General features: G+C 41.9%; 1 protein-coding gene across 1 annotated transcript in view; it reads right to left on the bottom strand.

Moving 5' to 3' along the window:
- Positions 1-15400, bottom strand: part of CCDC146 (coiled-coil domain containing 146) — an 897036-nt gene that overhangs the window by 235598 nt on the left and 646038 nt on the right. The window contains exon 15 of the mRNA XM_069229681.1: positions 3826-4054. Coding sequence (XP_069085782.1) covers positions 3826-4054 — 229 coding nt within the window. The remainder of the gene's footprint in view (positions 1-3825; positions 4055-15400) is intronic.

Genomic DNA, 15400 nt, shown 5'->3' on the forward strand with positions numbered 1-15400 from the left:
ATAGATCTCACAGACTTGCAAGCTGTTTTTTTAAAATTAGAAACAAAACAGTCTACTTGTTTCACTGCAACAAGCAGATCAAACCTCTTTGCAACCCTCTCCAAGAGGGCATGAAATCCTCCTATGCCGTCTGAAGGTCAACTAGCGGCTGGTGGAGCTGGAGGGGTTGACAGTGATGCCACATTGTCTTCCAATTCTGTACCAACATCTGCAGGAAGGTCCTGAGGTATCTCACCCTCCTCGGGTTCCTCATCATCTGTATAGTCCTCACGTATGGCGATTGGTGGAAGCAGCTTTTTTGGTAGTAATTGCTTTGGACATGAGCAAAGAGTATGTAAGATGTGGACCAATTGAGGCAAGTGTGGAGAGACAGTGTGTTTAGGGCCAGGAGTCACTTGTAGTGGTATTATCGGGGTACCGACTCTGGAAATCTCCTGCAATAGTGCACCAGCAAATGTAATAGATCTGCGACAAGAGCTGTGGGTACATGCATCATCTGTTCTTGTTCCCTGTATGTGTCATAGATGTATTATTCTTTAAAAGCCTCAACAGTTCTGGGCTTCGCAGGGCGGTCTCGAAAAGAGAAGTACCATTCCACATATATACTGTCATCCTCATCAAGGTCCAGGCACTTGCATGAAGTTGCGTGGGACTGTATGGGGGGCCAAAAGCTCCATCATGCTACAATTCTTCAATGTCTAATACGAGTGGTGGAGGCAAAGGCAAGATCCAATTGAGAGAAGTGTGCTCTGGCATGATCAAAATCGGTATCCCTTCTTTTGTAATGAGCATTACTTTCTTCTCAGTCAACAGGGCAGTCACCGATAGTGTTGAAGGATGTTTACTTAGTGTAAAGAATGTAGCTGGCACCACTGAGGAAGCAACTGCGCTGGTACAGTCGACATAATTTTCATCTTTGGAGACAGTATCCTCTTTGTCGAAAAGATGGCCATCAACGTGTTGTCAACTTCAAAGTAGAGGTCAATGCCATTGACAACAATAGCGCTTTCATCATCATGGCTGTTGTTGATGATGTCGCCATCAAAATAATTGTCGACTGCTGTTGGTGTTTTTTTTCCAAAAACACAAGCTTCATCAGCGAGAGGTCTGTTCCTGCCTTTTTTAACCTAAGAAGAAAGCATCTTTACTAAGGGACTGTTTTCCAATTTTTCTGAGGTATAAGGATGTATTTTCCTGTCTACCTTTTTCTTGCCTGATGCAGAAGATATTTCTGCAGGTCTATTTCCATGGCCCTTATGAATCTTTTTAGAGGGTTCCTGGGAGGCTTACCTTGAATATTTTCTGTTATGGGCTTTCTTATGAGGCAAAGAAGTTCTCTCATCTTCACCTCCAGAGAACGGATATTTTCCTTTGACATTTTCTTTTGTAACCAAAGTAGGAGCCTTGTTTCTCTAGCCTTAAGAGTCTTTGCTGAGAAGGTACAACAGATCTTACAATCCTTTGTTATATGATGAGGATGAAGGCAGTAAATGTAATTTGAGTTTACCACAACACTGTGACAGTTTTTCTGTCAGAATTTTCTTCCAATACATGGTAATCTAGGGTTGGATCAAACTGATCAAAAATCAGCAGCCCTCAAGGAAGCTCCCTAACCAAGACAGGCGCTTAAAAACCTGAGGTATGGTGGCCCTTGAGGGGAAGAGTGCATTTGGAGCTGCTTTCTGGCTGGGTAAAGTTTGGCTCTTATTACAATGATGGGATTGATTAACAATGTCACTTTAAAACTATGCTGTACAATGTTTTTCATTATACTGCTTGTCATAACTGCAGTGGGACACCCACCCTGACGCCGGGGGAGATTTAAGCATGTGAACCTAGGAACAATATCAATACTGGAGAATTAGGAATATAGCATTTCAGGAAGGAGTACCAATTGCCCTAAAACATGCAGTCATCACCTCCTTATCCGGTGGCTGAGCCATAAGGTGAAGTAAAATACAGCCCTATATCAAACCTCTCCGTTATTAACTAAATCTTAAAGGGGAGGCTAAGTGCCAAATGCTGGATTACAGCGTAATCGACAATATTCTCCCCAAGTGATAATCTGGGTTTAGACTGGGAAGAGGAACAAGGATACTAACTGCTGATATCAGAAAGGTTTGATCACATGCCATGATGAAGGTCACTTTAAATGCTGATCTTTCATGATGGATCTGTAGTATAGGATGAGTAAGACAAAAGACACTTCGAAACTGGATGGAAAACTGGGCTGGAACCACAGATAAGGCCTTCCATACTTTCCAATCATTGTCTGTAAACATAAGCCAACAAATTAGAACTGCTCCTCCTCTTCCTCAGAAAAACAAAATTCTATCCAACTCCTTAACCATATACAGTCTTTATTCAGCTGGGCAAACCAGAAGATCAGAAAAATGTATCTCTATATGCCTAAATCACATCTGCTACTGGACAAAGGAGCTGTTCAGGAAACCGCTTGCATTTTAGCTGGCCAATCCATCTAGGAATGTGGCCCCTAGTCAGGTAGTCAAGAATCCAGGAATCTGGAGTTTTTTTGTCCTTTCACAATTTCCTGAGGGTTTCTGGCGGAGAACAGCAGCCTACATGAAGAAGACAAAAGATCTCTTAAAAGGGAAACAGCACCCAAAGCCTCAATCAAATGAAATGCATAAAAATGGACAGTGTGGAAACTAGAATTGCAATCTTCAAAAAAGAACCAGAATCAGTCAGGCTAAAGAGTCACTCACAATTAGTAAAAAATGAAGATGTATGAAGATGTTGTGAATAAGCGATTCAGGCTAATTACAAGGAATTTGAACAGTGTACAGCTGAGGTGATGGTGCAGTCCATAACAAGGGCTGGAAGAGTGGACAGCTTTAGAACATAGGGTGGTCACAGGAACAATATGAAACCCAAAATTTTCTATTAGTCTTTATTTCTCACTAAGAAAGTTTCAAACCTCCTTGAAGAAAGCAAACTGGTTTAAACAAATAGTGACAAAAGAGAAGAGCCTAGAAAGATACCATTCCCTTTGTAGATCGATACCCGGTTTGTGGGAGGTCATAAAGAAGCAAGTGAGGCACGAAGGTGGCAGAATTATTTTACACCAAAAGAAATTAAATTTCTGAGCTCAGGAAAACATTGCTGAATCTTGGAGAGGAGACATCTACAATTTATTCTGCAAGTTGTGTTTTATGTGAAGAAAATCTGTCTCTGTGCAAACTTGTGCTAATTTGTTATTACAATTAAAAGAAGGGCGGACCAGGAATTAAGTATGAAGGAGAGGGTGGATCTGCTGGTAAAGTTCAGTTGTCCTATGCTTTAGAATATTAAGTACATTTTTTGTAATTTGTGTATATCAAATGTTCCAAGTCATTAAGCTGACATTGACGCTCAATCTAGACAGTCTATACAGTTCCTGTGGAAGGGGTGACAACCTATGTTGATGAAAAAGCCTCTCTTTAGTGGTGCAGCTTATTTGAAGGCACCAAAGTGGGGGAAAGGGGTGGAGCTCATGCACTTATGATGAAAAACAGATTAGTAAGTGAGTTTTTTTTTATCTTTCTGTTTACATTTAATTTTTCAAAGGTTTACCTCATTAATGGACAATAGTCTACATTTGATTTTCCTTCCTGCTTTTCCGTGACATGAATTGTGTTCATTGGGTTAAAAAAAAGGGATTCATGGAAAAAAAAATGTAAAATTACTAACATTTTGATTCCAATTACACTGTGAATAAAACTGGAAGATTAGTAGAGTTCATTTCGAAGTTTCACAAATGCTCAGAAAAAATATTATTCTGTGAGAATGACATGTGAATCATTAAAGCTGTCAAATACTACTCACCTGAATCAGTAGCGAGACCAGCTCTGCTTCCAATGCTCTTTTGTTTGGTAGTGTTTTCCGAGCCTGTTCAATTTGTCGTTTTTCTTCTGCAAGCTTCATCTTCAGAAACCGAATCTTTTCATCCATCGCTTGGACCTCGATGTCACCATTTCTTGTCAACATTTCTTGAATGTTTATTTTCTCATAAAAAATACACACTTCTTCCTCCCGCTCTATCAATTGGACTCCCCTGTGTGGAATCAAAACATTTGCAAAGGAAAAGAGTCAACACATCCCATGTCACTGTTTTTCAAAGCTCTTCTTTACTAAAAGTAGGTTCAAGGACGCAATAGGACGTATCTATTTTTCAGGGACGTATGGAACACATAGCAGAATAACTTGTTGAGGTATCAATTTATTATGGTGTCTTGTATGTGTTTTCTTCATCCTATTGGTACTAGGCCAGTAAACCAAGGAATAGTTAAGTCAGTGATACAGGCTAGTTTCTGCAGGTGTACTGATATACATAGGGATCTGTCACAGTAAGGTCCAGAGGAAAGCCACAATACCCGGTCTGTGTCCAGGTGGCTGAAGCAAGTAGATCACAATCACATAGACGATGTCAGGAATCACTTTCACCCCAATCACATCTCTTAGTTCGTTTAACCTTACCCCCGATTCCCACATACACTAAAAAATTAGATTGGGATAGCGGAGGTAATTTTAACATACATCTGAAAGATCCCACTAATAATTCTGTTTAGAAGTGCTCCCACCATGAAGAGATTGAGCCCACTCAGTCGCATTAGGTGCCTGAGTGCCAACTCGATGATGAAGCATGCCATCGTAGGACATCTTTGAGTGAGGGTCACTTCAAAAACCTTAAGGGATTCCAAGTCTGATTAGGTTTTTTGTTGGCAATCGACTCCCCTTAGAATTTTGTTGTAGACTAGGCCATTCCCTTATGATTTTTTTCTGTTTGCAATATATTTTGCACCTGATAAAATCCGTCTCCAGTGATCTAATTTATCAGGTTTGATAAATACCACACAATGGCCATCATTACAAGTAGCCTGTTAAAAAGTGAACTATTCATTAATGGTTGTTTGCTTATGGTTCACGATTACAAGTAGTACAATGTTGATTACACCCAGTAATTACTACGCGCAATAAAAATCACATAGTTCCTTATATTTCAGCAGGTCAAATCTGTCTAGCAACTTTTTCGAAAATGTGAAAATATTGTGGGAAAATTATTTTTGGAATTGGTTTTTAATGATGCATAGGGTGGTAACAGATGATTTAGTGATGTTGCACTTGAAACTAATTTGTTACATAACGTGAAAGAGTAACATTACTGTGAAGTAGTTATGCCACATTTTTGTGTAGCACCTTTTATTTCAAAATGGATGCAGTTTTTGGTACACTGCTCATGTAGCTACTGCTTATTCCCCCTCCCAATCAGTGTTCTGCTGCAAACCGTTTCTGTTCTTTCTGCCGAGATTCAAATGAATAATGTGAAAGATTCAAAGACCTACAACTGTATTAGAAAACGTGTATTATGAATGAAACTTCCATCCTGTACCCAAAGTTTCATTTTCAAGGACTTCCGTGGGAAGTTCCGTTGTAGGCATGCTAATTCTATGAGCCGCTGTTTAAGAACGGTCTCATTTTTACGTGGTGCATCTCTGGTGTGTAGTTGCTGAGGAAGCAGGTGGAAGATTTCTCTTACCTTAAGAAATTGGTCAGTATTAGAGATTTAGAATTTTACATTGCTGTTTCTGATTTGATAATGTGACCCTAACCATGAGCATACCATGCTGAATTTGCAGATTCTGTTAATAGTTTGTGTGAGTTTTGTATTAAACCATCTGGGTCTTGGGATTTGGGACTCCTTCCTTTATTTCCATGGGTACATGCTGTTGGGCATTTTGCTGAAAGTCTATCCGTTTGTTCCTAGATTTCTACTGGGATGCTGTAAGTACTCTTTGTGAGTTTAGCTTTCAGGTTTTACCTAGATTTGACTAATTAGGGATTGTGCTAAGATTTATAACTCTGCATTTCTGTGTTTCAGCCTTCATGGCTTCATAAGGTGATTATTGGGGGTTGGCTCCCACACCTGCCAGAATTTAACAATGGTAAAGAGCCAGGATTTGTCTGGGACATGCAGATTCTGGTGTGGGAGCACCAAAATCTACAAGTTATTTCCTAGAATATTGGTCGATTAGTCAAACAAGAAGTGGTACATCAAATAAATGGACCCTGCTGATGGTGTTCTGTTGTTGACACACACATACAGATTCCACTTTGAGTTGGCTAAATTAGTTTTAAGGCACTATTTAGGGCTTGGGAGATGCATGACATCTTTTAAAAAGTGGCTCATGTCCCATTTACAGAACCTATTCAGAGTGCAGAGAGCCTATATGCACTCTACACAGGGTGGACAGGCGAGGCATCTACCGAGGTTTGGCAAAGTCCCTCATAAGTCAAGCTCTGAATAAGGCCCTTAGTCTTGAAATACAAAAAGAACCAAGTAGTCCAGTCTTTGGATGGAGTTCTACTCACAATGTTCTACAGCTGGCACACTGATGATTACCTAGTGAACAAACAATTTGAAACTGGACCCAGTAACATATTGGGGCAGCTCCAAGTAGTGTGGCTCTGCAAAGGAATCTACTTACAACATACTCATATATTGCATAGTAACTTGTTCCTTTGATCCACTATGATAGCTCTTAAGTGTTTGGCACAGAAAACAGACTACAAAACAGTTCCTCAAGCTGAACTACTGTGCAAGCTACATAGGAGGGTAGCACTGTCATTGGGAACGTCACCACTTTTAGAAGATTAGGTTAAAGATTTTCACTTGTCACAAGAGGAGGGATAATTCAATTGGATTCAAGCAAAATGTGACTGAGAGTTTGTTGTGTAAATCCTCCAGGTAGAGAGGGGGGAGAGAATATGTCACACTATTGTGGCAGGGGCAAAAAACCTCTCCCCTCACTTCACAGGCTTACAAAGCTGCAATCCTTTTCTGGTTAAGCAGAGTAGTTCTTATAACAGACAGTCACATCCTTTGATTTATGGAAGCTGCTGGGCGTCTCTGAATAAGTCAATGGAGTTAATTACAGGAAAGTCTTTATACCGCCTGCAGTTTTTCAGCAGCTGTGACAATGTTTTTAAGGAACATTTAGAACAGTTGTCTCGTGTGTACTGTCTATGGCAGAATACATGAATTGAAAGCTCAGATTGGCAAAACTCCTTATTCTTTTATGGAAACAATCAGGAATTCGCATCATCCTGGATGAAGGAACTGTAGACATGAAGGGTGGAGAGGGCGGAAAAGAGGGATCACAAATGATAGCTGCTATCTCTAACCTTTCCCCACAATTTAAAAAGTTTTGGATTCTTTGACTACAGAGATTCAATCAAAACTAACTCAAGCCTCCAAAAATGGGTTAACATGGTAACAAGGAGGAGATTCAGATGTAAACATCTCTAATTAAAGGAACAGCCTGCATCTGTACTGCCACTATTTGCACAATTAAACCCAGGATGCTCAACACAAACAGGAAGCAAATGCTGCTGAGAACAGTAATCAACACATTACATACAAACTGTCGAGCTTCCTCCTTTTTAGCTAGCCTGCAGGTACCCTCAAGGATCCACTACTCCAAGGGTGAGGATGCTCGTACCTCACTCTAAAGGAGAGAAGCATGTTCAATTAAATTAGGAAACGTACATATGAAATAAAAATACTCACAGATTTCCAAAATGACAATTGCCTCCGAAGGTGCAGATCAGCCCAGGAATTAAAAAGCAGGCTATATATAGGTCCCCATAGGTAAAAGAGAAAGTATACTAAAAAACTCTTTGTAAGAGGTGGTCCGCAATCTTGGAGTCAGAGATAATCCATGTAAAACAAAAACACACTGCACCTCATTTAGAGTTTGTCACACTGAAGGTACTACTTATCGCACCCAATAAAATCAAACACTCCAGGCTTCAGATTTATTAGGTGTGATAATTAACATTTTAGGAAATGATGTGAATTTTGTTGCTTACTGCTTCTTTGCCGAGGGTTTGGAAAACTGCAGAAAACATTGATTCAGGCCCCATGTGGAATGCTCGAGGAGATGGAATTATTGCACTGTAACCTATTAACAAATTAGTTAATGGCACTGTTGGCCCTGGCCCTCTCTGCAGGGTCATCCTCAAACTTTTTTGCCTTTTCCCTCCACTTTTTTGCTGACTTCATGTTTGATGGCTTTAGGATTCTGGGCACTTTAGCACTGCTGCCCAGTGCTAAAGTGCATGTGCTCTTTCCCTAAAACTTGGTAACATTGGCATATTTAATTTATTTATATGTCCCCCGCAAGTGCACAACCTGTGCCCAGGGACTGTAAATTAAATGCTACTAGTGGTCCTGCAGCACTGATTGTGCCACCTAATTCAGTAGCCTTTTAGACATGCCTCAGGCCTGCCATGACAGAGCCTGTGTGCAGTTTTAAAATGCCATGTCGACCTGCATATATACATACATATAAGTCACCCCTAGAGTAGCCCCTGGGCAGCCCCCAAGAGCAGAGTGCAGTGTATTTAAAAGGTTGGACATGTACCTTTAAGCTTTACATGTCCAAGTAGTGAAAAACGTTTGTTTTTCACTACTGCAAGGCCTATCTCTCCCATAGGTTAGCATTGGGATTGCCTTATTATTATATTTTATAAGTGTAATTTCCAATTGGGACCACATAGATATTATGAGTTTGGGGGCTCTGGATTCACAATTTAAAATCACAACTTATGGTAAAGTTAGATTTTAAGTTGCAAGTCTGAAAAAGCCACTTTTAGAAAGTTATAATTTTCTAACTTTAACCATCCTGTGCCTCTTCCTGTCTCTTAATACACGTCTGCGTGGGTGATAGCTGGGATACTGTGCATTCCCTATAGACAGCCACACACGCAGGGAGCACAAGTGTGCCTGATGGGCCATACACATTCTTATGGGCCATTAACATCTTGATGGGTCATCCTGGGCTTGATGGGAGGGAGGAGATGACACTCCAGAATAGGCTGTGTCCTGACCCTAACCCCCTGTAGTGTGTATTGAGCCAGGGAAGGAAGGGCAAGGTCTTTGTGCACTTCAAAAGCTTCCCCGACTTCAAAGGCACAACTGGGTATAAGTATTGGACCTCAAACCTCCCCAAATCAGTACACTTCTGGACCGAGGACATTCTGCCAAAAAGAAGGACTGCTGTACTTCAGAAGGGACTGTCACTTTGCTGGGACTTTTTTTTTGGACTCCTGCTTTGGTATGCCTGCCCTGCTGCCTACTACCCTCCTTGCCAGGGAGGGTAAAGGACTGGACCTGGATCTCTACATCCACAGAACCAAAGTGACTCCAACGGCTTGCCTCCTGTTCTGAAGTCTCGGGGACAGCAAACAGTTCACTTACTTCTGCTACAGCTTCTGGACTCTGCCAACTGTGAGTCCTACCCTGCCAAGTGGTGCAAATCCAGCCCTGGGCCCTTGGAAGTGGGTTCTGCAGCTGTGTCCTGAGAAAATCCATGCATCACTGTCACTGCTCAGATCCGAACCACTGCATCTCTCCTGGACTACTGACGCATCAACACTGCCACTCAGAATGAGGACTTTGCATTATTGATTATGTGGCACAGGATCAACGCATCACCATCAGCCCCGGCGCATCATCTTCACATCGTCGGCTGTGAGGCTCGAGGATGATGCATTGCCTTCATTGCAAGGATTTCAACTAAATTATTCGGTTAGCAAACAATTGGAGTTCATCAACCTCGATGAGTCTCCAGATAAGTCTTCCTCAACCACTTGAGGCAAATTTCAAACAACACTAGTGTTAAATTCAAAATATTGTCCAGAATCTATCCTGAGCTACTCCAAACCATCAAAATCGAAAATTATTTAAAGCAATACCATTATTGTTAAAAATACAATTTCTAAGTACCTGGCACATACACTTGGTTTCCCAGTCGAATTACCAATGCTTAAAACAATATTAATCAACAGAAATGTTGCAATTCCGGTCTGCAGAAAGACCATAGTGCATAAATTAGTCTGGAAATATTAAAGCTATTCAGTATGTGATGCTAAGTGGTGGTTTTCTTCTGAATGCATATCACGCTGTGAATTGACCTGCAAAATTTAATATCCCTAACAGAAAAAATAGAAGAATAAGTCACTCATGTTTCCTATCACTTACTTTCCAGTGCTAAAGGTCTTGAAAAGGAAAAGTCAGACATACTTTGCTTGTGATAACTGTACCAGTCTGATTGGTGCGGTAGAAAATTATCAGATTCTCTTCTACCACAAACCCTCTTCTACATCACACATTTATCTGTATGCAAGTTAGAACAGTTACTGTTGTCTGATCTACGTGCAGACTCTCAGATTTGGGTTCACTGTTTCTTAGCCTAAGGCCCTGGACTCCTTATCTCCATGTTAAAGTCCTTTGAAAGATAATTAGGGGATGATATGTGAAGTCTTGGAGAGAAGGTTCCGGAGGGTAAATGGTGTGTTAAATGTGAAAATTTTGGATCTTTCTCCCAATAGAGAGAAACTTAAAATGAATCCTTGTTTTAATGGATAATATTTCCTTTTGGATTTTTCACCTTTTAAATCCTACCTTGAACCCAAGACATGGAATGACCTCCCTCAACTTATCAGACCCTACTCCTCACTTCTGGGGTTCTGCAAGAAGATGAAGACCTGGCACATGATATAGGCACTTTGGGCCACAAACCTACACACCTGTTGTAGGATACCCTCTTGGGTGATTAGTGCACTATACAAATCAACATAACAAGGATTCCACCAGCAATGCTTAGAAGACCATCTAAAATCCGGTCCTTTGGGTATTTTACATAAAAATTAAAAGGCATTACCCAAAGATTTGCCAAATTGCTAAGTGTGAGAAAATGGGTTGTTTCTTGAATAGGGTGTTAACCCTGTTAAATCATCAGCCACTTTCCTTGTCAGGGTGAACCACAAAAGTCACTAAATTAACCTGAGCTTAACTCTGTGGTAGCTTGTCACAAAAGTAGTCAGCCAATTTGTAAATTATTTATGTAGCACACAAAGAGTAATAAAGTAAAAACGCAGCACAAGAAAAATCCCAAACCACGTTAGAAAAATGTAGTACATTTAAAGAAATTATTTGACAACAAAAATTCAATTAGTAGAACCAGAGTTATGACTTTTTTAAGTATAAGGTAAAAGCTAGTGCCTAAAACAGCCAAACTCCAACCGTGAATATCTAGTTGCATGAGGCCAGGTCAAAGTCACAAAACCTGGCCGACCACAACGGAGTGCGATTCGGATACAAAAAGTGGATTGGGGCCGGTTGGTGCTTTTTTTGAGAAGGTAAAGTTCAGCAGGGCAAGGCTGCAAGCAGTGTCCAATGAGGAGGCAACGTCATCGGGGAGCCACTGGCTGATTTGTATGTTATGATTTGTATGTTCAGACACAGGGCCTTATTATGAGTTTGGTGGTCAAACTCACAGAGAGGACATCACCGCCATGGCGGTGGCACCCCGAGCATATTACAATGTTCCCGCCAGGCTTACCGGCGGGAACATTGTAGTACTTGGTTCCTGCCGGTCATCCCGTCGGGAAGAGTGCTACGGTGTGGGTCTCGGCTCCCTCAGAGACCAATACCGTAGCACACAGCACCCTCTGAATTTTTGCACTGTCTCCAAAGCAGACAGTGCGCATTATGACGATGCTGGCCATGGGGGCGTCTGCACTGCCCATGCCATGTGGCCTGAGGCCCCCGGCTCTGGCTTTCTGCCAACCCTTTCATGGCGGGGACCCCACCATGAGAAGGCTGGCAGAAAGCAGAGTTGTAATCAGCCAGGCGCCGCTGAACTCAGCGCCGCCCTGGCTGAGTACCACTCAGACCACCATCGGGATCCAACTGCTACCATTAAAGTCACCCGAAGAATTTATTAAAACATCCCTGATCAGCATCAGTTGGGCAATCTGGTGCTGCTCTTTTTAGTACAACACAATAGAATGATGAATAAGAATAAAATAAAATAGAATAAAGCTACATAGGTTGGACCCACTGGTGCTCTACTATGACCAGCATCTTCACTGGACCACACAAGACAAAAAGACTGCTCCTTTACCAACTGAAAACCGCAAGTTCTTGTTCCGCTCTCACTGCGGATATCATTTGTCCTGCATGATTAGCTTGACCAGAAACCTTTCTCTTACAGAAGTGTCACTTTCTCCAAAATTGAGCCACTTAAAATCACTAAATGACTTAAAAGCACTAAATATTGCATACTAGGTAGTGGCAGCCTCTCCCGATTTCACTTATGCATGCATGAGAAATACAATACATGAGTCCCAGTTACCAAAGTTACCAAAGATCCAGGAGGGGGCAATACATCATGTGCAGGAGTAGGTGGCCACACCCTCCTGTTCTTGTCACTACATAGCACAGCATGCTCTCTTGGAGCATAAGACACTGGGAGGGTAAAGGGACTTTGAGTCCCAGTTACCAAAGCCACAGCAGGCGCCAACACATCATGTCAGGGAGGAGCCAGCCACCCCGTTCCTACTGCTACATCGCAGGACGCGCGCTCCCACAGTGCAGTACGTGCACGGACCGTGCCCGAGTGAAGGCCAGGCCAAGGGAAGGTCCATCTGCGCCTGTCCATGGCCGAACAAGGCTGGGCCTGGCCACCCCTCCTAGCCCCTTACTGTGAAGATGCTGTACTACCTACATTATTAAAGATCCCATCACGCCATGGGTAAGAGGAAATCAACAGTTTTAGGTGTGCCTAATGCACCAAGTAAGGATTGCTCAACGACTGGTACCATCACTAACTTTTTGACCACTGTTATGGGTGCTATTAACAGTGAAATTTAGTGCATTGAAAAGAGACTTGGAGCCACTAAGAAAGTGCTAACCTCAGCTATAATCAGATGCTCCATCGAAGAAAACACGCTTACTAATGTAGGTTTGGTAAATTCCCAGGGGTCCTCACTAGAGAGTGGTAGTCTGGTAGCGGAATATTATTGCATATTCACAGGGGCTTGGAAATGGTCTTGGAGAGTGAGGTACGCCAGTGGGTCACATCGACCAAAAAGCAAAAAAGTAATACGCGGCAGGCAAAAGCCGAACTTCGGAAACCACCAGTGTCCATCAGGTTCCCTAACAAAACAGAAGTTAGGGCACTTTCTGAGAAGGACCCTTTGCTCTCAGGGCCTGTTGAAGGGTTACCTCTGCATCAAACATCAAGACAAGATGAAGATAAGGGCAACCCTACCATGCTCTACATAAAACACATGGAGGACACATTTATGAATTTGCTCAGCACAGTTTTCTCCATGCTGAAGGTTATTATATTGGCATTGAAAGAGACTTTAGTGCAACTCCCAAAACTAACAGAGCAAGATAGAAATGTGTGCCCGGGGAATACACATTATACCTCAAACACAACCCAATTGGAGAAATGGTTCTCAAGGATAAGCAAACATGGCTGTACGTTAACAGCCATCATATCGTAGTACGACTGATTTTTCTGTACCACTTCTGCAACTGGAAGCTACACTGCTGACATTTACCCACACAGCCAGCAGGAAAGCCCATGAACACCTTGTAACAACACCTCTTGTGATCCTGCAACTACCCCCAGAAGCCACCCCCTTTGTGATCATATTAAAAAATGTACCAGTGTGGCAGCCAAATCAGACTGAATATGAGTCACAGCTAAAAAATAAGGTCATTTACTGGCTGTGCTTGTCGCTCTGGAACCACAGCAGTAATACCATATTCAAAGGCATTATCATGGTGCAGAGTATCATGGCTATGTAACAGTACAAAGATGAAACAAGGAGATTGTTTAGTCAAACGTTCCTGATGCACATTTGACTGGCTTTGTAATGAAAGTCTGTTCAGACTGGCCTGCACCAAATACAACATACAGGCAGTACCCATGGGTTATTTCTACAGGCCTCACTTTACTGCATTGCCAATACTGCTCGCTCTGTCTAGACCACAAGTGATAAGGCCTTATGTCCAGCCATTTGCCATTCCATTGTACCATCACTTTTCCATCCTACCTGATGTAGACTGACTGGGCAAGCACAATTATATGTACAAGAGCGATCATGGACAAAGGCACAAAAATCTTCTTGACCCAGCTGCGCATGGAGTCAAGCAGAGCGATATGGACTCTGGCGATCAATACTGGCCTAGATCTAATCTTAATGTGCTCAACAATAATGAGTTACCAAAGGATACCCCAACCCGGGCAACCTAAACTCTGATACGATATTCTAACACTTTCATATGCAACAAAGTGCAAATTTCTATTCAACAGCAGGCACTAGCTATTACCACAAGCCATGGTACATATACTGCAACAAAGGCGCAGCACACAAACGTTCTATTTTGGAATATTGCTGGAATTGCAAACAAACTGATAGAAGCTAATTAGGTTAATATAATAAATGAACATCAGATTATTTGTTTACAGGAGACATGGTCATGTACAAATCAGCACATTAATGGTTTCTATTCAGTGATGACACCACACGCATGGCCACAATAGAGGTGGCCTTATGACCTTAGTTAATGTTGCATTACCTTGTTAAATAGCCAAAACTTTCTTAGAATTTCCTCATTGTCAGATATTATGTTTATATTTTGCATCATAACCACTTATAATCCTTATTAATTTTCAACACAACCACTTTAACTGCAGGGATATAGCAATAGAGGATTATTTTGATTCTGTGCTAAGAGAAGTAATAGATAGGATAAAGGGGGGTTTTGTCATAATATGGGTAGGGGATTTTAATCGTCAACTCTGCCCCATCTCTAGTAACACTGTGTTTAGATTATGGGACAAAGATGCCACTGACCACTCGCACTTCGTACATAACCCATGTGGTGAGTCATTAAACCGAAAGATGGTGAGACAGAAACTTGTTCTCACTGTAGACCTAGTAGAGGAGGCAGTTACCAGCCAAGTGACTTTCAATGGGAAGGGCGGTGACAGCCTCACTGACTTCACTGCTTTATCAAAAGAGTTGGTGGAGAAAGCACTCTATTTTATCTTTCTCCACTGTGATGTGAGTGATCATAACCCTTTAGCTAAAACGTACCCATGGGTTAGTTTCCAACACAACAAACACACTCTACCCCCTCAATCGAATATATAAAAAATAGGGATATTTGCATAGGTGGGCAGGCAGTGACAGGGGAAATGGTAAGAACCTTGGTTAACGATAGTATAAAACAGATTATGGTACGCCTTGCTTGCAAAGCTAAACCACTATCTATAATGAAGGTATACACTGATATATGCAAGCATGCCTTGGAGCTGCTAATGCCCTGCAACGCTTGCCGCAGCAAGGACAAAGAAGTGGTTCGATAGGTCCTGGTCAAAAGCACATGGTCTCCTAAATAGTGCCCTGAAAAAGACACCCAGGGACCCTGGCAAAGTGCAACACTGCAGACACCACTTCAAGGCTGTGACCAGGGCAAGAAATGAAACAATTAAAAGGGAGGTATGGGAACAGCTAGAGACGGCAAGTGTTACTA

Source organism: Pleurodeles waltl, chromosome 4_1 (assembly GCF_031143425.1).
Source record: "Pleurodeles waltl isolate 20211129_DDA chromosome 4_1, aPleWal1.hap1.20221129, whole genome shotgun sequence".
NCBI classification, from domain to species: Eukaryota; Metazoa; Chordata; class Amphibia; order Caudata; family Salamandridae; genus Pleurodeles; species Pleurodeles waltl.